The sequence below is a fragment of the Papaver somniferum genome, chromosome 11 (assembly GCF_003573695.1).
Source record: "Papaver somniferum cultivar HN1 chromosome 11, ASM357369v1, whole genome shotgun sequence".
In the NCBI taxonomy this organism is placed as follows: domain Eukaryota; kingdom Viridiplantae; phylum Streptophyta; class Magnoliopsida; order Ranunculales; family Papaveraceae; genus Papaver; species Papaver somniferum.
This window is the reverse complement of record NC_039368.1, coordinates 84,921,859-84,945,763: the sequence shown is the minus strand read 5'-3', so window position 1 is coordinate 84,945,763 and position 23,905 is coordinate 84,921,859. Positions and strand designations below refer to the sequence as shown.

General features: G+C 43.1%; 3 protein-coding genes and 1 non-coding gene across 4 annotated transcripts; 2 read left to right on the top strand and 2 right to left on the bottom strand.

Moving 5' to 3' along the window:
- Positions 1 to 17,693: 17,693 nt before the first annotated feature.
- TRNAA-UGC lies at positions 17,694 to 17,766 on the top strand. Its single transcript has one exon. It is a non-coding gene; the product is annotated as a tRNA-Ala (tRNA).
- Positions 17,767 to 17,841: 75 nt separating this feature from the next.
- On the top strand, positions 17,842 to 19,282 carry LOC113321321. The gene is made up of 4 exons (XM_026569214.1): positions 17,842 to 18,199; positions 18,556 to 18,634; positions 18,850 to 18,937; positions 19,039 to 19,282. The coding sequence occupies exons 1-4, from the start codon at positions 17,918 to 17,920 to the stop codon at positions 19,133 to 19,135; spliced, it is 546 nt and encodes a 181-aa protein (XP_026424999.1). The 5' UTR covers positions 17,842 to 17,917; the 3' UTR covers positions 19,136 to 19,282.
- Positions 19,283 to 19,289: 7 nt separating this feature from the next.
- Positions 19,290 to 20,788, bottom strand: LOC113321320. The gene is made up of 4 exons (XM_026569213.1): positions 20,511 to 20,788; positions 20,114 to 20,292; positions 19,808 to 20,003; positions 19,290 to 19,684 (listed from the first exon to the last, which is right to left on the bottom strand). The coding sequence occupies exons 1-4, from the start codon at positions 20,587 to 20,589 to the stop codon at positions 19,482 to 19,484; spliced, it is 657 nt and encodes a 218-aa protein (XP_026424998.1). The 5' UTR covers positions 20,590 to 20,788; the 3' UTR covers positions 19,290 to 19,481.
- A 288-nt stretch (positions 20,789 to 21,076) lies between these two features.
- LOC113320993 (protein ALUMINUM SENSITIVE 3-like) lies at positions 21,077 to 22,425 on the bottom strand. The gene is made up of 3 exons (XM_026568878.1): positions 22,032 to 22,425; positions 21,634 to 21,879; positions 21,077 to 21,538 (listed from the first exon to the last, which is right to left on the bottom strand). The coding sequence occupies exons 1-3, from the start codon at positions 22,266 to 22,268 to the stop codon at positions 21,224 to 21,226; spliced, it is 798 nt and encodes a 265-aa protein (XP_026424663.1). The 5' UTR covers positions 22,269 to 22,425; the 3' UTR covers positions 21,077 to 21,223.
- Positions 22,426 to 23,905: the final 1,480 nt, after the last annotated feature.

Below are 23,905 nucleotides of genomic sequence, written 5' to 3'. Positions count from 1 at the left end.
TACCAAACTTCCGAATATGGGTTGTCTAACCTTCTATATTGGCCCTTGGAACCACCTAGAGCCATGGCATGGTTTGTTTTGAACTTGTAATATTCGGAGGATAATTTTTTTGTAAAGTCCCGAATGTACGATGGCCCAAAAATCAGAATTTGGGAAAAACTGATACTTTTCAAAATAATCGGAAGTTAACTTAGTTACCAAACTTCCGAATGTCTAACACACAAATCATTGTCATTTGAACTTGTCTAACTTAGTTACCCAAACTTCCGAATGTACAACACAAATCATTGTCATTTATCTGCTCTTCTTTACTTTACGACCGTGACTACCTCCCAGTCCTGCACGACCACGGGTTTGAGCACCTTCAGTTGGAGCACCTTCAGCGCTCGATGAAGCTCGAGTTCTTTTACCCGTCTTTGATACTGCCACCTTGGGGATGCCTCTTCGTGACTTTCTCCCCAAACTGGGCAGCATAATCTTCGTTATCCATATTATCAACTAGATCTCTAGCCTCTTTGATCTTCTCAGCTGGCATGGGATCTCCGCTCTTCAGGCATGCAGTTAACATTTTGGAAACACGCTTGAACCTATTCACCTGTTTTTTATACGTAATGACATAACATCAAACGGTAATTACCTAAGATTTATAGGAATAATATAAAATGAACAAAAATATAAGAACACGCACCAGTCTATCATAACCAGCTGGTTTGTCTTTGATGATACAATTATAACTTGAACCCGCCGCAGTAGTGTTGGATTTGATTTCACGGATAACCAAAGGATGTGATACCTTGTTATACCAACTCATATAGTCTGGAGAATTTTCATCACCTCGGGTGGTTCGTCTACCAGTGTCGATAATGAAGTCATTCCTCTTATCCCAGTTATCAAGAACAGTAGGTGGGCCTGTGTGAACAATCGTGAGATTATCACCACTAGAAGAGCACAACTCCAACTCCAATTTGTAGTAATCCCCCATTTTCTCCACAGGTTGATGTTGTATATACCCGTGTTGTCGCATCACCCTAGAGGGGTTATACATCACATATCCTGTGGGGTGCCACAATGGTCCAAAATAAAGGGACAAGTCCGACCGAACATTTATATGCCCACTGGCTCGATCTTCCTTGTATGGATCAAAGCATACGTCGAGGCCTTCAATTGGTCCAAAATCTCCCTCATGCGAATCAACTGCTGCTCTTTTGTCCTAGAACGGTTGTCTTCAAATATATACTTTGTTCCTCTAGGAGTACCTTTGCACCACCCCGGGTTCTCTCCGGCCAACTTCAGGATAGGGAAGTGGTCATAGATCCATGCCTATATACATAAGAAACCAAGTTTTAGTAAATAGATTGTGTATATTCGGTAGTAATTTCCAAACATTATTTCCGATTATATAATCGGAAATAAAACTGAGTACCTATCCACCGAATACCAACATTCGGAAATAGATATGGATCATTTCCTAACGAATATGCGTCATTTGGAGTTCAGTAACCTATAGTTTTTCTGGCCTGTATATTCGGTAGTAATATCAAAAGAATATTTCCGATTATATATAATCGGAAATAAAACTAAGTACCTAGCCACCGAATAACCAACATTCGGAAAAGAGATGGATCATTTCCTACCGAATATGCGTCATTTGGAGTTCAGTAACCTATAGTTTTTCTGGCCTGTATATTCGGTTCTAATATCAAAAGAATATTTCCGATTATATATAATCGGAAAACAAAATAAGTACCTAGCCACCGAATAACCAACATTCGGAAAAAGAGATGGATCATTTCCTACCGAATATGCGTCATTTGGAGTTATGAATATGCATCATATGTATTGTCTACCGAATAACTATAGAGTGAGTTATAGAGTTAAAGAAAAACCTGCAATAGAGCCACGTTCCCGGCAACTTGGCAGGTTCCTAGCCTCGAAGCCTTTCTCAACTCTTCCATCAAGAATGCTAGGCATGCCGTGCCCCAAGAATAGTCACCGACTTCATGGAGAGGATCCAAAAGTTGTATAAGGTTGGCGTCGATCCGGTTGCCAGAAGTATTGGGGAATATGACACATCCCAATACACAAAGGAGATATGCGGTGGCAGCGTGGTTCACTTGCTCATCAGTTAACGTTCCATTCTTTTCCTTCTCCAAGGTGCCTCGGAACATATTCATCAAAGCTGTAATGTTGATCTGTCTGTTCTATAACTTGCATGCCTCCTAAACTCTGCTGTTGTTGTCTCTTCATCCCAACCTAAGCACTTTTTAGTTAGAGCATAAAGTTGTGCCCAACTTAACTGCTTTGTGTAGTTAAACTTCACAGCTGTGCCTTGGTCGGGAAGGTTAAGAATCTGCACAACATCATCCGGAGTAATCGTCATCTCCCCAAACGGCATATGGAAAGTATCGGTCTCAGGATACATTCTCTCCACGAACGCCGATATGGCCACACGATCATGTTCCAACAATGAATTCTCGGCGGCATTAGCTAACCCCGAGTTGGCAACAATTGACTTGAACCTTTCACATTCACCGGATAAAGGCCACGCAAGCATTTTTTTGGTGCGGCGGTAGGTTTGAGTAGAGACCGCATCTTGATGATCCTATTAAAGTACATAAAAAATCCTTAATAAATATTACAGATATAACACATAGACAATACATTAAAAAAATAGTAATTTTATTACCTCGGTTTCGTATATTTCTCTGGCCCATGAGTCTTTGTATCCAAATAGCAATTTTCCTCCATCCGCCGGTAGCCCAAGGATTGTGCCTGCTGGAATACCCTTCTCTTCAAGTGCTGAGGGACAAGATGTGATGCTTTCTTAGCAATATCCTTCTTTACACCATCTTTTCCTTTTTGGCTTTTTGGGTACCACTTGGTTGTCCTTCTTCTTCTACTCTTGGCACTGGATCAACTGGTTCAATTTCATGGCGGGGTGTAACTTATGGAGAAGTTGGTTCTGCACTTTGTTGAGCGGCTTGTTCAACACTTGGTTGCACCCCTTGTTCACTTCCTTGTTGTTCTACACTTTGTTCAGCACTTGGTTGCACTCCTTGTTGACTGCTTTGTTCTTGTAAGCTTTGTTGAGCACTTGAATTATCTTTGGCACTCCTTTCCCTCCTAGCACTAGCTGTCACTTTCTTCCTCCTTTCTCGACTTTGTCTAAACAACAAAGAAAGGAACAATATTTACAAACTATACAATCGGAAGACAAAGTATGGAAATATAACCCGAATGTACACATTCAGACGTAAGAAGACACATACTGTTCCCGAATACAAATAAATCGAAAGCTAACTAAACATATTTACAACCGAATATGCATCAATTGGAGTTCAGAAGCTCTAAATTTTTCATCCTACACAATCGGAAGACAAAGTACACAACTATAACCCGAATGAACAAATTCGGAAGTAAGAAGACACATATTTTTACTGAATGAAAAACAATCGGAATATATTTAAACATGTTTACAACAGAATATTCATCAACTGGAGTTCAAAAACTCTAAAATTTTATCCTACACAATCGGAGGTATAAAACATTATATTGACTTCCGAATAAATACTGGCCCCAAAATGGGATTTTTCCTATATCAGAAATTTTGAGATTTTTTCAATATATATATATATATATTCGGTAGTGAGTTTACTTCCGAATACTGTGTGTCTACTTAAATATATTCGGGAGCCAAAAAATTCATTAAACTACCGATTATTACCAGTTTGTATCCAGGAAGATATGGCCAACAATATTCGGCCGATAACCATCAGATATTTCTCCCGAATACTGTCGATGTTCTTGAGAAATGAAGAACACGACTACATTCAGAAGTAAATAAGCATGAATATCGCCTGAATCTGGATAAATAACCAAAATCCCTAGAATTTTTTTTTCTCGATTCGTCGAATTAAAGCGAAATAAACCCCAAAAATGATAGATTCTTACCTAATTGGGGCCATTTGAAGTTGAAGAAGTGTTTGACTATCGGAATCGCCACCACCGACTACATTGACGGGTACTTCTTCTTCGCGTTCTTCGCGTTCTTCTTTATTTGCAGCAAGAATTTCTTTATTTCTTGCTAAAATCCCAATCTTTGGATCGATACCCCGAGCAACGTTTTTGGTTCTAGGTCTGTGGGTTTCATTTCCCTTATCCATTGTTTTATAAACGAATCGACGATGTTTTGGTTTTACGATTCGCGGCGATGTTTCGGTTGAACACAAGAACGAGGGAAAGTTTTTTTTCTTCCACAATCGGAAGATAATATGAAACTGGAAGAAGAAGAGTTGAAATGAGTATAATTTTTTTGATTTGGTTTTTATACAGTTTTACCAGAAGGGCATTTATGTAACTTCAATATCATATAGGGTACGCCTTAACTAGAGTCTTTGGCTGGGTATAAATTGATGGCCCCTAAATCCTTTCGGGTGGCCCCTAAAAACGCGAGGAAAAAAAAAACCACAAAATTACTTACAAATTGTGCAATGGACAAGGTGAAGGGGCGAGCGTTAAAAATCGGAGGTTGGAGAGCTAAAAAAGCAAGTATCGCATTTTCGATGACTAGGTGTCTTTCATGGATGGCTTGAACACTTCTTGCGTTAGAATTTCCAAATTCTTGGATAAATTTGTTGTGTACTTTAACCCAAAAGGTTGTAGAATCCTCTCTTTCGGAGGATTAACGTCTAAGCCGATTTTCCGCATACCATGCTTTCGTAATTGCCAAATCTTCCGCGGAGTCGAATGATGTCATTTCTTGTATGTATATATATGAAATGAGTAGTTGTGGAGTATATGGAGTGAGGGGGAATAAAATGATCAATTTTGGGGCAAATGAGGTCCAAGGGTGAGGTCTCTATTTATAGAGAAAGTCCCAAACGACTATTTTTTTTTTTGAAAAACATGTAATAATTTGAAATAATCGGTTTTTTAGAAGGACTATAAAATCCGATTGTGTTTATATGCCTGTTTGAGGGTGAAAACGGTTTCTGCTGATTTCAGTAATTTCGCGTGAGTGGGTGAGAAACGAGTCTAAACCCTAAACAATGTACTGCAAGGGAGTACTTTAGATTCGAGAGATCAATCTATACAAATCCGGCCTAAACCAAGAAATGAAAGAGGAGGAGAAGGGTTGGTTTTGGGGAGGGAAGCGAAAAGAGTGTTGAGACCAGAATAGTTGATTCTGGAAGAGTAGTTGTTTTGTGACTTGTATCAGAAAGTGCGCAGCTAACAGATGGGAAAGCTAGCCAACATTTTTTGAGTGTTGTATGCTCCTGACTATAACTTGTTGTTCGATGGAAATAGGTAATTCCTATTTATACAAGTCGAAGTGAAACGTACTCTGGTCTCATTAAGAAATGGAAAACGGGTGAGTAAATGGGAGGAGGTGGTGATGAGTGCCAAATATTGTATATATTTATCCCTTTTTGTTGGCATTTAACTCATCTTTTATGCATTAATTATACATTTTATCCCATATTCTGTATTTTCATTGTTTTCAAGAATAAATATTTTTATTAATTAATTTTGCATTTTTAGGTAATAAATAAAGTCTGGATGACTTGCGGAGCAAAAAGAGCAGAAAAGTAGTGAAAAGCCGGGAGAAATCACGCAAGGAAGCCGCGAAGAATGGTGCGCACAACCTCATTTTCTACACACAAAAACGCCTCCGTTCTCAGCCATCAGATCAGTTCTCAGAAGCATCCGATGGTCGCTCCTTCATAGAGCATCAAAATCTGAAGTCTCTACCAAGCACCACAGCGCTGAAATTCCAAGCCTTCAGATTAGATGGTAGTTGAATCCAACGGTTGCTCCCTTTCTGTTCATCGAAGTTTGATATCTCCGCCTTACACTACAGTACCTAACTCCATCAAGTACCGTTCGTTTCGTTGTATCCATTCATCCGACGGTCGCTCCTCGCTTGCCTCCGCATCACCGTCCGATCTACCTACCAGCTCCACATCTCACGGCTTAGTCTCGCTAAACATCAAATCGCTGAACCCGCCTCACACCCTAGCAACCTAACCCTATACCCATCGCCAAACACTCCCCTCCTTCTTTCCATCGACTTCTTCCTTCCTTCTCCTCTGCAACTGCTCCACCACCAACTCCACAACTGCTCCACCGTACCACCTGCTCCACCATCTCTACCACCTCACCTCTGCAGCGCCATCACTTCTTCACCATCATCACCCGACACCACACCATCCCCCTAGCCGAGTTGCTTTAACTCCTCTCACCAACTGACCTAGGTGAGGGTTGATAAAACATCTCGAATTAGGGAGAAATTGACGCAATTGGAGGCAGAGAAGGACCGAGAGAGAAGAAAAGAGGCATGGGTCACCACCAATTCAGCGGATTTGGTGAGCAATTTCGGAATTTAAATACCTAATTTTAATTTTAGGGTTTGGAAATTATTGGGGCTTTTGTAGTATAAATAGCTCATGGTGTAGAACGAGTGAAGGGTGTTCTTGGGCTAGCCGAGATTCCCCCAAAATTGGGTTAGTTTAGGTTTAATTTTAATTTCAATTTCAACTGTTTAATTTTAGGGTTTCAAAATTTCAATTAGATTTCAATTTAGGGTTTCAATTTTAATTCCCTGTTATGTTTCAATTCTAATTTCACTGCATATGTTAAAATTGTTATTTTCTGTTAATGTGCTTGTTTTAATTTCATGTTTTAATTTCCAATCAATTCCTGTTACATGTGTCCTGTTAACATGTGTTGTTCTTGTTTATGTGTTAGAGTCATTGTTAATGTCCTGTTAGTGCCATGTAATGTTTAGTGTTAAGTTTGTAATACATGTGAAGTGATGGAAGGCTAGGCTAGAAGCCTTAGAAGCACTGAACTGATTGTGCAATGGAAGAAATCAGTGCTCATAGCAAGCTGATTATCTTGCCATTCCTTTTGTATGCTTAGGATGCAATGTGCTGATTGTGCAATGGAAGAAATCAGTGCTCATAGCAAGCTGATTATCTTGCCATTCCATTTTTGTTTGCCTGTATTCTTGCCTTAGCCTTGCTCTGTTAGTTTCACTATCATCCTTGCCCTTGGCCTTAGGCCTTGGTTCATCTTGCACTGTTTTCTGCTTGTAGTTGTTGTGTTCTTTCCCTTTGCTATATTGCCTTGTTTTGCTTGTTGAGTCATTGTCTTGTTAAATTTTCTTCATTGTCTTTGCTTCTTATTGCATTGTCTTTGCTTCACTGCCATCTTTGCTTCCACTGCCCTGCAACTCTGTTGCTTCTCTTATTCCACAGCCCTGCAACTCTGTTGCTTCTCTGTTTTCTTCCTCTTGCCTTGTTTTGCCCTGCTGTTGCTGCATTCATTGCTTAGGCTGCTGCTGCTACTTGCACTGCTTGTGTTGCTTTTGCCCTGCAGCTGCTGTGCAGCACTTGTGCTGCTACTGCATTGCCTTCCTTTCTCTTGCTGCTGCTGCTGCTTCCTCCCCAAAGCTCACAGTTCATTCTTAGGAATAAGGCTAAAGCCAACTGAGCCCAAAGCTCACTTCAAAAGCTGAGCCCAATTCAGTTCATTGAAACCAAAGGTTTAAAGCCCAAGGCCCAGTGCAATTCCAAAGGTACAAAGCCCAAGGTTTAGTTCATTAAGGCCCAGAAATAGGTTCAGAACAAGAAAAGGCCCAACCACAGTTTGGGTTAAGGTAAGCCCAAAGGCCTAGCTAAATCAAAACTGAAGTTCAGTTCCTCAAAGGCCCAGATCCTTGACTGAAACCAAAGCCCAAGTTTACAATTCATCATTCAAAGGCCCAAAGCCTAGTGCACTTCAAGACCAACTGAGCCCAAGCTCAGTTCATTTCATTGTTAAAAACAAACCCATTAGACCCAATTTACTCAAAGGAGAATCAAAGCCCAACAATAGCAATTTAGGAACCCAATTAGCTAGAAAACTCAAAACACACCCGATCTCTGTGGATCGACCCGTACTTGCACGAGCTACAACTGACGACCGTGCACTTGCGGTATTACTGTAGGCCCCCGTTTTTATTGCGCTTAATTTTCATACAAATCTCCGGGCCCACCAAGTTTTTGGCCGGGGATAATTTTTTACACCTCTTTGAGGCCTACCAGGTGGTAATCGGTAACGCTTAGAATTGATGTTCCATAAAAGAAAGCGTTTCATCATTACTCTCTGTATTTACTAACCGCCTCATCCTTATGACACTTTCTTATAACGAGCGTAGTGTATGCCACATGCTGTAAACCGCCAAACCAATACCCAATGAGCATCCCCCAGTTTGTGACATGTGTTGATGTCTCGAGTGTTTTCGTGGAAACATGTAGCATGTTGTTGTTGTCTGGCAAGTTGAGCTTGGGAGACTTGCCATCTAGGTGGTGACCTTCAACGGTCGAGATTTTGCATCTTAAGAGGAAGGTAGCCGTTGATTATTGCAACCTTTCGTTTGGTAGCCAGTGACATGAAAGTATGATGAGTATGGATTTAATGTGGCCCAGTTTAGGCGCGGCCAAAAGTTAGGGTTTTGGCTTTGTTTAGGCGCGACCAAACTAGGTCCAAAGGTTTCCATGTGTTAGCTGGTAACCTTGGACGGCTAAGATCTGCAACTTAGATGAAAAAGTGGTCGTTGATTGTTGCATGAATTCGTTTTGGAAGCCGCATAGGGAAGGCCGGCATGGTATGGCGCGGCAAGGTGGTTGGCATACCATTGGAACATGTGGAATGGCATGCCTTAGCGCGGTTTGGCGTGGCCAAAACTAGGATTTTGTGCCAAAGGTTACCATGCGTTGTTTGGCGACCTTGGACGGCTAGAATTTGCATCTAGGATAGAAGGGTGGCCGTTGATCGTCGCACGCCTTCGTTTTGGTCCACATGGGGAAGCCCGACATGGTATGGCGCGGCAAGGTGGTTGGCATGCCATTGGCACATGTGGCATGGCATGCCTTGGCGCGGTTTGGCGTGGCCAAAACTAGGATTTTGGGCCAAAGGTTACCATGCGTTGTTTGGCGACCTTGGACGGCTAGGATTTGCATCCAGGATGGAAGGGTGGCCATTGATTGTCGCACGCCTTCGTTTTGGTAGTCGCATGGGGAAGGCCGGCATGGTATGGCGCGACAAGGTGGTTGGCATGCCATTGGCACATGTGGCATGGCATGCCTTGGCGCGGTTTGGCGTGGACAAAACTAGGGTTTTGTGCCAAAGGTTACCATGCGTTGTTTGGCAACCTTGGACGGCTAGGATTTGCATCTAGGATGGAAGGGTGTCCGTTGATCGTCGCACGCCTTCTTTTTGGTAGCCGCATGGGGAAGGCCGACATGATGGGGCCAAGGCCAATGGCGAGGATGGCTTGGAATAGTGGGGCCAAGGGTTTGGCATGCCATTGGAGCATGGTGCGGCTAGCATGGTTGGGGCCAAGGCAAGGTGCAGTTGGCTTAGCATAGTAGGGGCAAGGGTTTGGCGCGGACAGCTTGGCATGGTGGGGTCAAGGCCAATGGCGCGGATAGCTTGGCATAGTGGGGACAAGGGTTTGTCATTCCATTGGCGCATGGTGCGGCTAGCATGGTTGGCATGCCTTGGCGCGGTAGACGTGGCTGGCATGGTTTGCCATTGGCACAATGGTGCGGCTTGCATGGTTGACATGCCTTGGCGCGGAGATGTGGCTGGCATGGTTTTCCATTGGCACAGTGGTGCGGCTGGCATGCCTTGGCGCGGAGATGTGGCTGGCATGGTTTACCATTGGCATGGTGGTGCGGTTGGCATGGTTGGCATGCCTTGGCGCGGAGACGTGGCTGTCATGGTTTTCCATTGGCACGGTGGTACAGTTGGCATGGTTGGAATACCTTGGTGCGGAGACGTGACTGGCATGGTTTTCCATTGGCACGGTGGTGCGGATGGCATGGTTGGCATGCCTTGGCGCTGAGACATGGCAGGCATGGTTGGCATACCTTGGCGCGGAGACGTGGATGGCATGGTTTGCCATTGGCACGGTGGTGTGGCTGGAATGGTTGGCATGCCTTGGCGCGGAGACATGGATGGCATGGTTGGCATACCTTGGCGCGGAGACGTGGATGACATGGTTTGCCATTGACACGGTGGTGCGGCCGGCATGGTTGGCATGCCTTGACGCGGAGGCGTGGCTGGCATGGTTTTCTATTGGCACGGTGGTGCGGATGGCATGGTTGGCATGCCTTGGCGCGGAGACGTGGCTGGCATGGTTTTCCATTGGAACGGTGGTGCGGTTGGCATGCCTTGGCGCGGAGACGTGGCTGGCATGGTTTGCCATTGGCACGGTGGTGCTGTTGGCATGGTTGGCATTCCTTGGCGTGGAGACGTGGCTGGCATGGTTTGCCATTGGCACAATGGTGCGTCTTGGATGGTTGGCATGCCTTGGCGCGGAGATGTGGCTGGCATGGTTTTCCATTGGCACAGTGGTGCGGCTGGCATGGTTGGCATGCCTTGGCGCGGAGATGTGACTGGCATGGTTTACCATTGGCATGGTGGTGCGGTTGGCAAGGTTGGCATGCCTTGGCGCGGAGACGTGGCTGTCATGGTTTTCCATTGGCACGGTGGTGCGGTTGGCATGGTTGGCATGCCTTGGTGCACTGGCATGGTTTTCCATTGGCACGGTGGTGCGGCTGGCATGGTTGGCATGCCTTGGCGCTGAGACATGGCTGGCATGGTTGGCATACCTTGGCGCGGAGACGTGGATGGCATGGTTTGCCATTGGCACGGTGGTGTGGCTGGCATGGTTGGCATGCCTTGGCGCGGAGACATGGATGGCATGGTTAGCATACCTTGGCGCGAAGACGTGGATGACATGGTTTTCCATTGACACGGTGGTGCGGCCGGCATTGTTGGCATGCCTTGACGCAGAGGCGTGGCTGACATGGTTTGCTATTGGCACGGTGGTGCGGCTGGCATGGTTGGCATGCCTTGGCGCGGAGACGTGGCTGGCATGGTTTTCCATTGGCACGGTGGTGCAGTTGGCATGCCTTGGCGCGGAGACGTGGCTGGCATGGTTTGCCATTGGCACTGTGGTGCTGTTGGCATGGTTGGCATTCCTTGGTGCGGAGACGTGGCTGGCATGGTTTGCCATTGGCACGGTGGTGCGGCTGGCATGGTTTGCATGCCTTGGCGCCGGGACGTGGCTGGCATGGTTTGCCATTGGCACGGTGGTGCGGTTGGCATGGTTGGCATGCCTTGGCGCGGAGACGTGGCTGGCATGGTTTTCTATTGGCACGGTGGTGCGGCTGGCATGGTTGGCATGCCTTGGCGCGGAGACGTGGCTGGCATGGTTTTCCATTGGCCCGGTGGTGCGGCTGGCATGGTTGGCATGCCTTGGCGCGGAGACGTGGCTGGCATGGTTTTCCATTGTCACGGTGGTGTGGCTGGAATGGTTGGCATGCCTTGGCACGGAGACATGGCTGGCATGGTTGGCATACTTTGGCGCGGAGACGTGGATGGCATGGTTTGCCATTGGCACGGTGGTGCGGCTGGCATGGTTGGCATGCCTTGGCGCGGAGACATGGCTGGCATGGTTGGCATACCTTGGCGCGGAGACGTGGATGGCATGGTTTTCCATTGGCACGGTGGTGCGGCTGGCATGCCTTGACGCGGAGGCGTGGCTGTCATGGTTTTCTATTGGCACGGTGGTGCGGCTGGCATGGTTTGCATTCCTTGGCGCGGAGACATGGTTGGCATGGTTGGCATGCCTTGGCGCGGAGACGTGGCTGGCATGGTTTTCTATTGGCACGGTGGTGCGGATGGCATAGTTGGCATGCCTAGGCGCGGAGACGTGGATCACATGGTTTTCCATTGGCACGGTGGTGCAGTTGGCATGGTTGGCATGCCTTGGCGCGGAGACGTGGCTGGCATGGTTTGCCATTGGCACGGTGGTGCGGCTGGCATGGTTGGCATGCCTTGACGCGGAGACGTGGCTGGCATAGTTTGCCATTGGCACGGTGGTGCGGTTGGCATGCCTTGGCATGGAGACGTGGATGGCATGGTTTGACATTGGCACAATAGTGCGGTTGGCATGGTTGGCATGCCTTGGCGCGGAGACGTGGATGTCATGGTTTGCAATTGGCACGGTGATGCGGTTGGCATGGTTGGCATGCCTTGGTGCGGAGACGTGACTGGCATGGTTTTTCATTGGCACGGTGGTGCGGCTGGCATGGTTGGCATGCCTTGGCGCGGAGACGTGGCTGGCATGGTTTTCCATTGGCACGGTGGTGCGGTTGGTATGCCTTGGCGCGGAGACGTGGCTGGAATGGTTTGCCATTGGCACGGTGGTGCTGTTGGCATGGTTGGCATTCCTTGGCGTGGAGACGTGGCTGGCATGGTGGTGCGGCTGGCATGGTTTGCATGCCTTGGCGCGGAGACGTGGCTGGCATGCTTTGCCATTGGCACGGTGGTGCGGTTGGCATGGTTGGCATGCCTTGGCGGGAGCGTGGCTGGCATGGTTTTCTATTGGCACGGTGGTGCGGCTGGAATGGTTGGCATGCCTTGGCGCGGAGACGTGGCTGACATGGTTTTCCATTGGCACGGTGGTGCGGCTGGAATGGTTGGCATGCCTTGGCGCGGAGACGTGGCTGACATGGTTTTCCATTGTTACGGTGGTGTTGCTGGCATGGTTGGCATGCCTTGGCGCGAAGACATGGCTGGCATGGTTGGCATACCTTGGCGCGGAGACGTGGATGGCATGGTTTGTCATTGGCACGGTGGTGCGGGTGGCATGGTTGGCATGCCTTGGCGCGGAGACATGGCTGGCATGGTTGGCATACCTTGGCGCGGAGACGTGGATGGCATGGTTTGCCATTGGCACGGTGGTGCGGCTGGCATGCCTTGACAGGCGTGGCTGTCATGGTTTTCTATTGGCACGGTGGTGCGGCTGGCATGGTTTGCATTCCTTGGCGCGGAGACATGGTTGGCATGGTTGGCATGCCTTGGCGTGGAGACGTGGATGGCATGGTTTTCCATTGGCACAGTGGTGCGGATGGCATGGTTGGCATGCCTAGGCGCGGAGACGTGGATCGCATGGTTTGCCATTGGCACGGTGGTGCAGTTGGCATGGTTGGCATGCCTTGGCGCGGAGACGTGGCTGGCATTGTTTGCCATTGGAACGTTGTTTCGGCAGGCATGGTTGGCATTCCTTGACGCGGAGACGTGGATGGCATGGTTTGTCATTGGCACGGTGGTGCGGTTGGCATGCCTTGGCATGAAGACGTGGATGACATGGTTTGATATTGGCACAGTAGTGTGGTTGGCATGGTTGGCATGCCTTGGCGCGGAGACGTGACTGTCATGGTTTGCCATTGGCACGGTGGTGCGGTTGGCATGGTTGGCATGCCTTGGTGCGGAGAAGTGACTGGCATGGTTTTCGATTGGCACGGTGGTGCGGCTGGCATGGTTGGCATGCCTTGGCGCGGAGACATGGCTGGCATGGTTGGCATACCTTGGCGCGGAGACGTGGATGGCATGGTTTTCCATTGGCACAGTGGTGCGGCTGGCATGGTTGTCATGCCTTGGCACGGAGACATGGCTGGCATGGTTGGCATGCCTTGGCGCGGAGACGTGGCTGGCATGGTTTGCCATTGGCACGGTGGTGCAGTTGGCATGGTTGGCATGCCTTGGCGCGGAGACGTGGCTGGCATGGTTTGCCATTGGCACGGTGGTGCGGCTGGCATGGTTGGCATGCCTTGACGCGGAGACGTGGCTGGCATGGTTTGCCATTGGCACGATGGTGCGGTTGGCATGGTTGGCATGCCTTGGCATGAAGACGTGGATGGCATGGTTTGACATTGGCACAGTGGTGCGGTTGGCATGGTTGGCATGCCTTGGTGCGGAGACGTGGCTGGCATGGTTTGCCATTGGCACGGTAGCGTGAGAATTAGGGTTTGGTGTAGAAGATGTCGGTCAATGCTAAGGGTTCTGCCGTTGAACATGACATATGTAGAAAAAAGGTACCCTGGTAATTCTTACGTAGGCATGCTGATTGGTTCAATAAATGCGCTAATGGTCATAGTGACGTCATGTCGGATGTGCATTTTTACGATTTTAACCCTAAGCTAAAACCACCATCAACAATGCCACAAGGAATCAGTCTTTCTTGCGACCAAAGTAAACCGGTTAGATTCATTTTGAATTTTGAATTTTCACCAACACTAATCGGTTTATATATTTCCATATGTGATCCGATTCTATAACATACAGAAAGATTGGCCTGCATAATCGGTTTATAATGATATATCGAGTAAACCGATTCTTGACATGTCAAGCTTGAATTGTAGATCAAAACATAATTATAATTAAAGCTTGAAGTTCATCAAGTTGAACGCAGATATCATCCAAAATAAAAACCTTAAAAGAGTGTCAAGAACTTAAAATAACCACAAGTCTTGTAAACTTAAGCTTTTATTATCTAAAACTTAAACAGCGGGAGCACCGGCACCAGCATCACCATCATAAGCAGGAGCACCAGCATCACCAGCACCACCATCAGCAAGAGCACCAGCACCAACATTACCTCCATCAGCAGGAGCACCAACATCACCACCATCAAGAACATCAGCTTGTGCTTCAGCCATTAGTTCTTGCATTTCTGCATGGACCTCCCTCCCATATGAAATCATGTTTCTCCTCATCCTGGCGAAGGTGATGACCTCAATAAGCTCTTCAAGTGAAAGCTTATCAATCAATGCCAGGGCTTGTTCAAGCCGGGTTTCAGCTCCGAATGCAAACTTGTATAGGCTCCTCACCGACACTCTTTGTGGTTGCCTCAAGATATCCTCTATGATTAAATCGCGATTGTAGAATGGTAGGTGTCCGAAGTCCATTCTACACAAAAAATAAACAAAAATCAAGTTAAAAATCGGTACATAAAGAAGTATATGTAACCCGATTCTGAAGAGACCACTAAAATCGGTTTATGTGGTACATGTATAAAATCCGATTCTGAAAGAAAGATGAAAAGACTATATTAATCGGATTATACATATTACATATATAAACCGATTCTGGCGATGTATTTTCATATTTCATTTCTAAGCCAGAATCGGATAATGTTAATCCTAATGTAAACCGATTACCGTGCATGCTCATGGTCGGAATAAAAATCAAGAATCGGTTTATTAGATAGGTCAATAAAAACCAATTCTGGGTGTAATCAGAGTTTTGATTTGTCAAAAAAGATGATTTAAAGATGTAAATGAATAAGATAAGAAGATGGGTTGATGGAGATTTACCTTCTTCTTGGTTGGATCGAAGATCGTCGGAGTAGAGGATGAATTTTTTTTTTTTGATTAGGGCTGAGAATTTGGAAAGTTTATGATAGAAATGGAAAGATTTTTTGGGTTTAGGTTTTTTTGATTTCGGATTTACTGAAAATAGAAAGATTAGAATTTATATGACTGAGTTTTAGAAATTAATGTGGGAGTAAATTAGTATTTTTTATAAGGTTTGGGCATCTAGAGTAATTTGAGGTGTGAGAAGGAAAAACCTATAAACCCCAATTAAATGGTCTAGCCCCCAATTTAGCCAGGTAACTAAAGCAAGTACTAGTAAACTCAAAATAGATAGATCGAAGATTTCTTATTTACTAAAAAATGGGGTAGCAAAATACATTACCCAAAGGCTACTTGTACAAGTTAAAGATGTTCACACCACCAAGTGTTAGAAAAAAAGATACTAAATATATCAAAAACAAAGTACAGGAGCCTGTTTGATTACTTCATCGACTCGAGGCCAACCAATGATGCCTGAAACATACAACCAGAAACCATATGGGGATCTGAAGTTGCCCAAAAACAGAAACCATATTTGAAAAACTCTTCAGAAGCTTCCAATACTCCTTGACCCGTCTTGCTTTCGTGAAGATAGCGGCTGCGCAAGCAAATGAAGGGGTCTCCAAAGAGACACGCTATTTACGCATATGTAAAAAAGAGGAAGGATCTACACATTTTTATTGTCACACTATCTCACACGTTGGGTGTCATTTTTGTGAACAAAAACTAAACCGATTTTTAAAGAGAAAATAATCAAATATTTTAAAAACTTGACAAATAGTCAATTATGTTTTACCTGCCAATATGAACCGATTTCTTAACATAATTAATATTCTTGACCATCCTATTCCTGATTTTGAAGCATGGTTTGATACCTTGAGCAACCACGGCAATACAAGACTCATCATTGTCATCCCCCCTTTTCACAAGCGTCAAGCCTAACATACAGTTCAATCATCAACATTAAGCACATGATAAGATGAAACCAAAGATGTAGCATACCTCTTAAGCTAAAACAGTTGGACTCGATAGCACATAAAATTTCACCAATGCAACCCTCTTGGTAAGCTAAAGGCTCGATTAAGAAGACACGCATGTCTTTCATGTGAAAAATGTCTTCCAAGTCCCTGAAATATAAAACTATGAGTAACTGAAACAGTTAAGTGAATATCATTCATCAACTCTAAAACAGTAGATTACCTTTTTGCCCTGTCTTCAATACTTTTTCAACTTGCTTCAGTGGCCCGTATGTTCTCCCACCTGAAAGCATGAAAAAGACCTTTTTATAGTTACGAACCTCAGAGCTACCCTCACTGAACCAGAGATTAATATATATCTTCTTCCGCCTGCTTGGTTGTTCCACTGATGTAAGCCGTACCTATACCGTAACTATAGAAATGAAGATATTATCATACAGGTGTAGAGGTGGCGCAACAATAGTTTTGCCATGGAATTGATACTCGATATGAAGAGAAACACATTATAAGCTTACATGGTAGAGGGCTGTTTGGATATCAATTCAAACAAGTTGGTTAACAGAGTTTTTATCTCCCTCGACAATCATAGCAACAACAGGATTAGAAGCTATGTCGTATACCAATCTCAGAGGGGGAGGATTTTCATCAGATATACTTTTAATATTAAGCAGGTGCTTCCGAGCGAAATCTTCACTGACGTGCATGCATCTCATCTCCTGTAAGGAAAAAGAAAAAAAGGACATGTGAAGTCTTAACAATTCAGATGACATAGAGAAGAAATAAACAAAATTCTTTTTACCTGTAAATCTTAAAACTAAGTTTCTCAATTTGGGCCACGAATTCACCGATACGGCGAAAGACGAAGTAATAAGGATACGCCAAGACAAAAGTCTTTATCTGGCCTCTTTCCATAACTTTTTCTGGAAAAAATAGCTATGCAAAATACCCAAAACCCTAAATTAAAGACTGAAAAATCCTAAAATCAATACTCAAATACAAGAATTACCAGACGGCAGAGAGGAACTTCTTTTTCTTCTTTAATTTTTTTTGAACGAAAAGAAGAGGAGCAGAAAAGTCTACGAGCACAACCGGAAATCCGCTTACATTTAGCATATATATAGTCTGTCTAACCTATCAACGTAACTGCAATGCGACCCAAACAGTGGCTTCAAGCGCCCCAACAGTCGCTTCAAGAACTGCAAGCACTGGCCTAGCTCCATTAACATTGATGCATTTGCTTCCAGTGTGAGTACCTGCGCACTATCAGACCTTTAAATTTAGTACCGATAGAGTAGTCTGGATTTGGTGGTTTCCAACTATGATTACTAGCATAATCATCGACTTGGTTTGCTATCTTAGAAAGTCCATAATCATGACCAAAGTTTTTACCTACGCATAAAAAGAAAACCAAATTGCCATGCTAAACTTATAAATAGTTTAATACTTGGATTATGTAACATGTGGGGATGTAGCTCAAATGGTAGAGCGCTCGCTTTGCATGCGAGAGGTACAGGGTTCGATACCCTGCATCTCCATTTTTTGTTGCTTTTTGCCTTTTTTTTGTTCTTCCTGTTGATCTTATCTGCTGCTGCAGTAAGCCTAGAAAACTCTCTCTCTCTCTCTCTCTCTCTCTCTCTCTCTCTGGTTTCTTAAATATTTTTCTCCTCCCAATTTCCCTCTCTCCAAATGTTTCTAATGTTCAGTACCTCAAGTGGAAGCACATCATTCCAATCAGTGATATGCAGATTACAGCATCAGAGAAAAGTAAAGATGAGACAAAAGGAAGAAATCACGATGGTAAAACCCAGAAAAATCAATAAAACTGGTACTACTTTTTCTGGTTTTGGCGGAGGAAGAAAAGAGCAAACTTGGGGTTGCGTGAAAGGTTGTGGAGCTTGTTGCAAACTTGATAAAGGTCCTTCTTTTGCTACTCCTGAAGAAATCTTTGAAAACCCAGACGACATTCAGGTTTTCTCTTCACTTTCAGTTTAAGTAGCTAGTAAATTCTTAATAATCAATCCCCAAACCCCAATTCAATAAATTTGTTAGTTCCCACCTCAAAAACTCAAATTTGTACAACAACTGTATTGCAGAACAATGTCAATTACAGTTTTCATTTTTGGGTATTGGATTAATCAATAGAGTCTCCCTGTACAGTTTGGTTTGTTGTCCTTAAATTGCACACTCAAATGTCCAACTGAAATGATTCGATTGCGTGCTGCATCACTCTCGTTATCAATTTCAGAATCCTAAATGACTCTTCTCTTTGTATTTGTAGGCTTTATTATTAGTTTGATACTAATTACTTCTTTTCATGAATTCAGCTTTACAAGAACATGATAGGACCAGATGGATGGTGTATACATTACGAGCAAACTACGCGAACATGCTCTATTTACTCTGGTAAGCGTTTCATTAGGTGACTGCAAATCTGGGGCCATCTTAGGACCCTCCCAAAGTGATTTGTGCTTTGGCTGGCTACACAATGGCGCAGTCGCCGTAATCTAGCCACATCTCTTTTGGGAGGTCTGAAGCTGTGTTTGGTGTATCACAATTTATTAGGTTTTTCTACCATCAGTAACAGCATTCCTCTGACGCCATGTATAACTATTTCTCAGATCGGCCATATTTTTGCCGGGTGGAACCTGGTGTGTTCGAAGAGCTGTATGGTATTGATGGGAAGAGATTCAACAAAGAAGCTTGCGGGTACATTCAGTTTATACCCTATCTCAACCTTGCAGGAACCTTATTCAGTACAACTGTATCCTATTTAGGCCTCTGACTTGCTCTAAATCTTTTTTTTGCAGTTCCTGCAGAGATACAATCAAGGCAATATATGGTGCAAGTTCGAAAGAACTGGAAAATTTCAATCGCAGTGTAAGGAATTCAAATTGTAAGTCTTAAATAACTTTGACGAGCTATAAAGGTTGAATCTCAGCTTTCAATTTTGTAGTGTTTTGACATTTATTCGGCGTCTGAGTTTTCAAGAGTCTATATAATGGTTGCATTCACACATAAAAGCAGAGAAACGGCAAAAACAACATTTCACTATGAGTTGTCAACTTCTAACTTTTCTATTTGTATATACCGAAGAGTTTGCATACAAAAGGAAAAATAAGTATATCATGTACGTATATGAATGAAAATGTGAAACCCTAAGTCTGAAACGAAATTGTACTCTGCTAACTCAGACTATTATACAGGAAACAGAAAAAATAGGTTACCGTTACAGGGCATAAGATGTAGTTTATCATACTATAGGTCCAAGACCTAGTTCTTCTTCAAGTTCATCGTCATCTTCAAACAACTTAAGAAACCGAGCTTGATCCTGTTCTCTTTTCTTTTTCTGCCAGTATCTGTACCCAGTTACGGCTCCGAGTATTGATACACCTGAAACTAGTACCGTTATGACTATCACTAGTATCATATGCATTCCATTCCCTTTGAAAACTCCTGTATGTGAAACATTTCAGCATATGATTAGAACTGCTAAACCAGGTCACGGCTTTCGTTAACGCAATTTACATATGAGGCTATTGTTACAGTGTTGCACAATTCAGTGCAGGCAAAACTTACTTGTTCCGAGACCAACACAGTCCGGGCAAAAAAATGTTGCATTGAACTCCTTGTCTTTAAAGCACGTGTAATTCCCTTCAGGTGATGTAAAATCAGAAGGGCAGAATTCCCATGCGTCAAATATATCATCTGTTTCTATTGTGTCCTCTTCATACAACCCGCATCTCTTACATTTGTTTTCCAACACTGTCAAAGGCTGCAAACAAGAAAATCTCCATATTAGCATGAAACTGCAATGACCCTTTGCAGAACAAGGGTTAACAGTTCCTATCACATCGAAATTACAGTGTTAGCGAACAGACGAACCTGCCAAGACTCTTCGCCGTTGAAAGTATACAACGAGTGTGCCGTGTTTACGTCTGGTAAAACTGTCTTGTTCTCGTCTTGACAACGAAAATAGACAGTTGGTTTGTTGTTTAACCATTCATGAGTCTTAAAAATTTGTATTGATTGTAGTGTCACAACTGCTCCAGATGAAAAAATACCTGCACAGAACAAAGAATCAAAACACCAGCACCTCCCTTAAGAAAAACAACATCTTTTTGAAGAAAAAGGCTCGTGAATGGAAATTAGACACAAAAAAAAAAAAAAAAAATCAAACCAACATCATAAAATCCATGAAAAAATCATTCTTACATAGAAAAACACCCCCAAAAGCATAGAAAAATGATAATAAAAGCCCTAATTTTGGAGAGATATTTACCTGGAAGGAAGATTAAAGAGATTGAACAGATGAAATAGAATCGGAACACCTTTGAATTCGATAAAAATCGAATCATCATTCCCGAATTGTCGAGTAATTGTTCAATCAATTTGGTTGTTGATTTTTCAGAGGGATTTTTAGGTAGTTGAGAGAGTTGGTAATAATCTGGGAAAAAAATAGAATCGAATCAATGGAGGTGTGGGATACGCATTATATATATTCTTTGTTTACAGCAGCAGCTTCCGTTATGTTTCCAAATTCCAACTAGCAATTTGAGTCGTCACGAGGCAATTGTTTTAACGCGTGAGTCACCCATTAACTGAATTTTAAAAACAGTGTTGACCTGTTTTCGGGTTTTTTGTTATGTCTGGACTTAGTATTCAAGTTGGGGTTGGGCAGTGTGCGCTGAATTCTGTTGCCTCGAATAAGTTGTTTTTGTTTCACATGTCTTTGAATCAGATTTTTGTGCCGAGTCAGATATCAAAAAATGAAAAAAAAATAAATATATCCAACTCGGAGTGAGTCAGATGCCAAACACCATTTTTTTGGCAAGTGCATAGTAGGAATAGGCGTAACTACTGCAAATTTTGGATTCGAAGTTGTAAAAAACTCTTATAACCAACCCATTACAGTTATACAAACAGAGTTTACACAAGTAAGTTTAAGCAATACATATACTATAAGCATCAGATGAGTTAGTCTCACATTCATGTCTAGTCTGAAAGGAATACGGTGCTTTCCAACTGGTACGCTTTAGTAAAGAAAGCAGGCCGGCATAGGTATACTGACATGATACTACTCATAGTAGAAGCCCCAATTAGCATGTTCATTACAACAATCTGCAATTGAATGGCTTCCATAGGTGATGCTCCTCCCATTATAAGTCCAGTCATTGCTCCAGGAAGTGATATTAATCCTACTGTTTTTGCATTATCCAGAATTGGAGACAACGCCAAAATCAAAGACCTTTTTACTTGTTCCACCGTTGCTTGTGTCGGCGTTGCCCCAAGTGCCAATGCTGTCTCTACCTGCACAAACACATTTGCAAACGTCGATTATAAGCTGAGTAAGCACAAAAATAATTCCAGCTAAATTTGGACAAGTATGTGATTTGTTAACGCACCAGAGCTTTCTGAATCTTGAGATCATCCCGAAGCCTTTTCATGGTAACTCCAGTAACTGTCATTGAATTGCCAGCCATCATTCCTGCCACTGGGATTATATACCGAGGAGTAAAAGGGAACACATCCAGGATTACTAGCATGAACATGGTCACAGCCGTTCCTGCCAAAATGGATAATCCGGCAATATACTTCCCCCGCGGAACATGTTTTGCACGTTGACCCGCTGTATAACCAGCAATTGTAACCTGCAGGCACACCAAGAAATTCATTCCATATATCAAGATCATAAAATTACCAGTTCCAGGAACAATTCAATCAAAGGACAACCCAGAAATGAAAATTCAAAAATTCACAGGTAAAATCAATATGAAGAAAAAAGTAGGAAGGAAAGGCAAACCATGAATAAGTAAGCAAGAACAATCCATCCAGAATTTTTCTGAGTGAAAATAAACTGCAAAACAAATCCAATGACAGATAACTGAAGAAAAGCTCTAACAATTGCAGCAAACATTTCTTTCTCTAATCCTAGATTCTGAACAAATGATAAAACAACTGCCACCAAAACCACAGCAGTAGCTGCTAATGGTTTCACCATTCCTTTCAAGAACTCGACAAAAGCTGGATCCATAGTCATGGTTCTTCTCCACTGTCCAAAAAATTATCACTTCAATTTAGAGATTATGATTTTGTAGAGATGAAATGGGTAAAAGGGTTTTAGTAGAAGATCTTTTTTTTTTTTTTTTGTTAGCTAGATTCATTTTTAGAACTACCCTCCCCTGCATAAGTCAGTGGCAGAGAAGAGTTGACATCTGGGGAAGGGAATTTTTGATTTTAAAAAGTCAAGGATTTTCTAATCTGATAATGTACATCGCAAGTAAATATTACTTACTCGGCATAGGATATTATGGCTGTTGATTTGTTTAACTCTTCGGATGTTTGGGTTTAGTTATGATTTTGAGGAATATCAACGGGTTTGGATATAAGGAGTATGGCGGGGTGTGTTAGCATAAGGCGGATGATAAGGTCGTGGAGAATCTAACTGAGCAATAATGTAAGAAGGTGGGACCTACCTGTTGGGAAGTGGAGACATATTTGGACGGAAGTACGGAAATGTGTCACATGTACGACACGTCGTACTGACTGCGTAAGAAGAGCCTGTTTGCGGTTACGAAGTTGAAGTGAAGCAGGGCGGTTGGATATACATTCCGATATTGTTTTTCGAGTTTCAGAACTCAAAAAGAAACAAGTTAGTAAGGGTGTAAACGATTTTTAGAAATAGAAAAATCATTTTTTTTTTTGTAAAGTAAAATGTTTTTATTTTTAAATTCTGTTTTTAATTTCTATTTTTGGAGAAGCTGAAGTATTTTTATTCCAGATATTCAAACGCGCCTAACTTCATAAAAGATATTGATTTTACTTTTAATATGTTCTTTTGAAATTCGACCTCTAAATTAATTTTAGCTTCTCAACTTACCAAAGTTAACTTCCTATTTTGGCATTGTTTGAAAAGTTAGTTTTCGACTTCTAGAAATCAAAGTGTCAGAAGTTAGTTTACCTACTAGAATTTCAGAAGCAGAAACACTTTCACTTCTGGTACCGAAACATGCTCTCCACGATAGAATTTCAAAATGACTTCTAGAAATAAAAATGTCAACTTTTTATGAGACATGACAATTTTGATTTTAATCTATAGAATTAGCTTATGTTTTTGGTATCCAAACACCTTAGTCTAAAAGAAACTTCTTTGAAATGATATCAAAAACCCTCAGAGATTATGTGAGAATCAATATGGCTATCCTGCTTATGGAGCTGGTCGGGTTCGTTCAAGAAATAAATCAGATATGTCCAATATGTGAACAACACGAGGAGAGTTTGTGGCATTTGTTATTCGATTTTATTTTGAAAAAACTGTTAGGATTTGTATTCCAAGGAACATATTTGTTCTGAATAGATTTCGGGTAGCGATCAAGATGATAACAACTATCTGGTTTATGTGGAGAGTGAGACATGACCTGATATTTCAAGAAAAAAAAACACGAACCAGTTGCAACTGTTAAGCAGATCATGACTTTTACATCTTGTTTGCATAAGCTGCATAACTCAAGTTCATGTCTGCATTCTATTGTGCACACTCATGATATAAACAACATTTGACATTATATGAACAACCTCCAGTTAACCGTGATACGTCTTTTGATGTTAATACTAACTTAAATATAACACTGTTGTGGTTTATGCGGTTGCTCGTGATCATACATGGGATTATAAAGG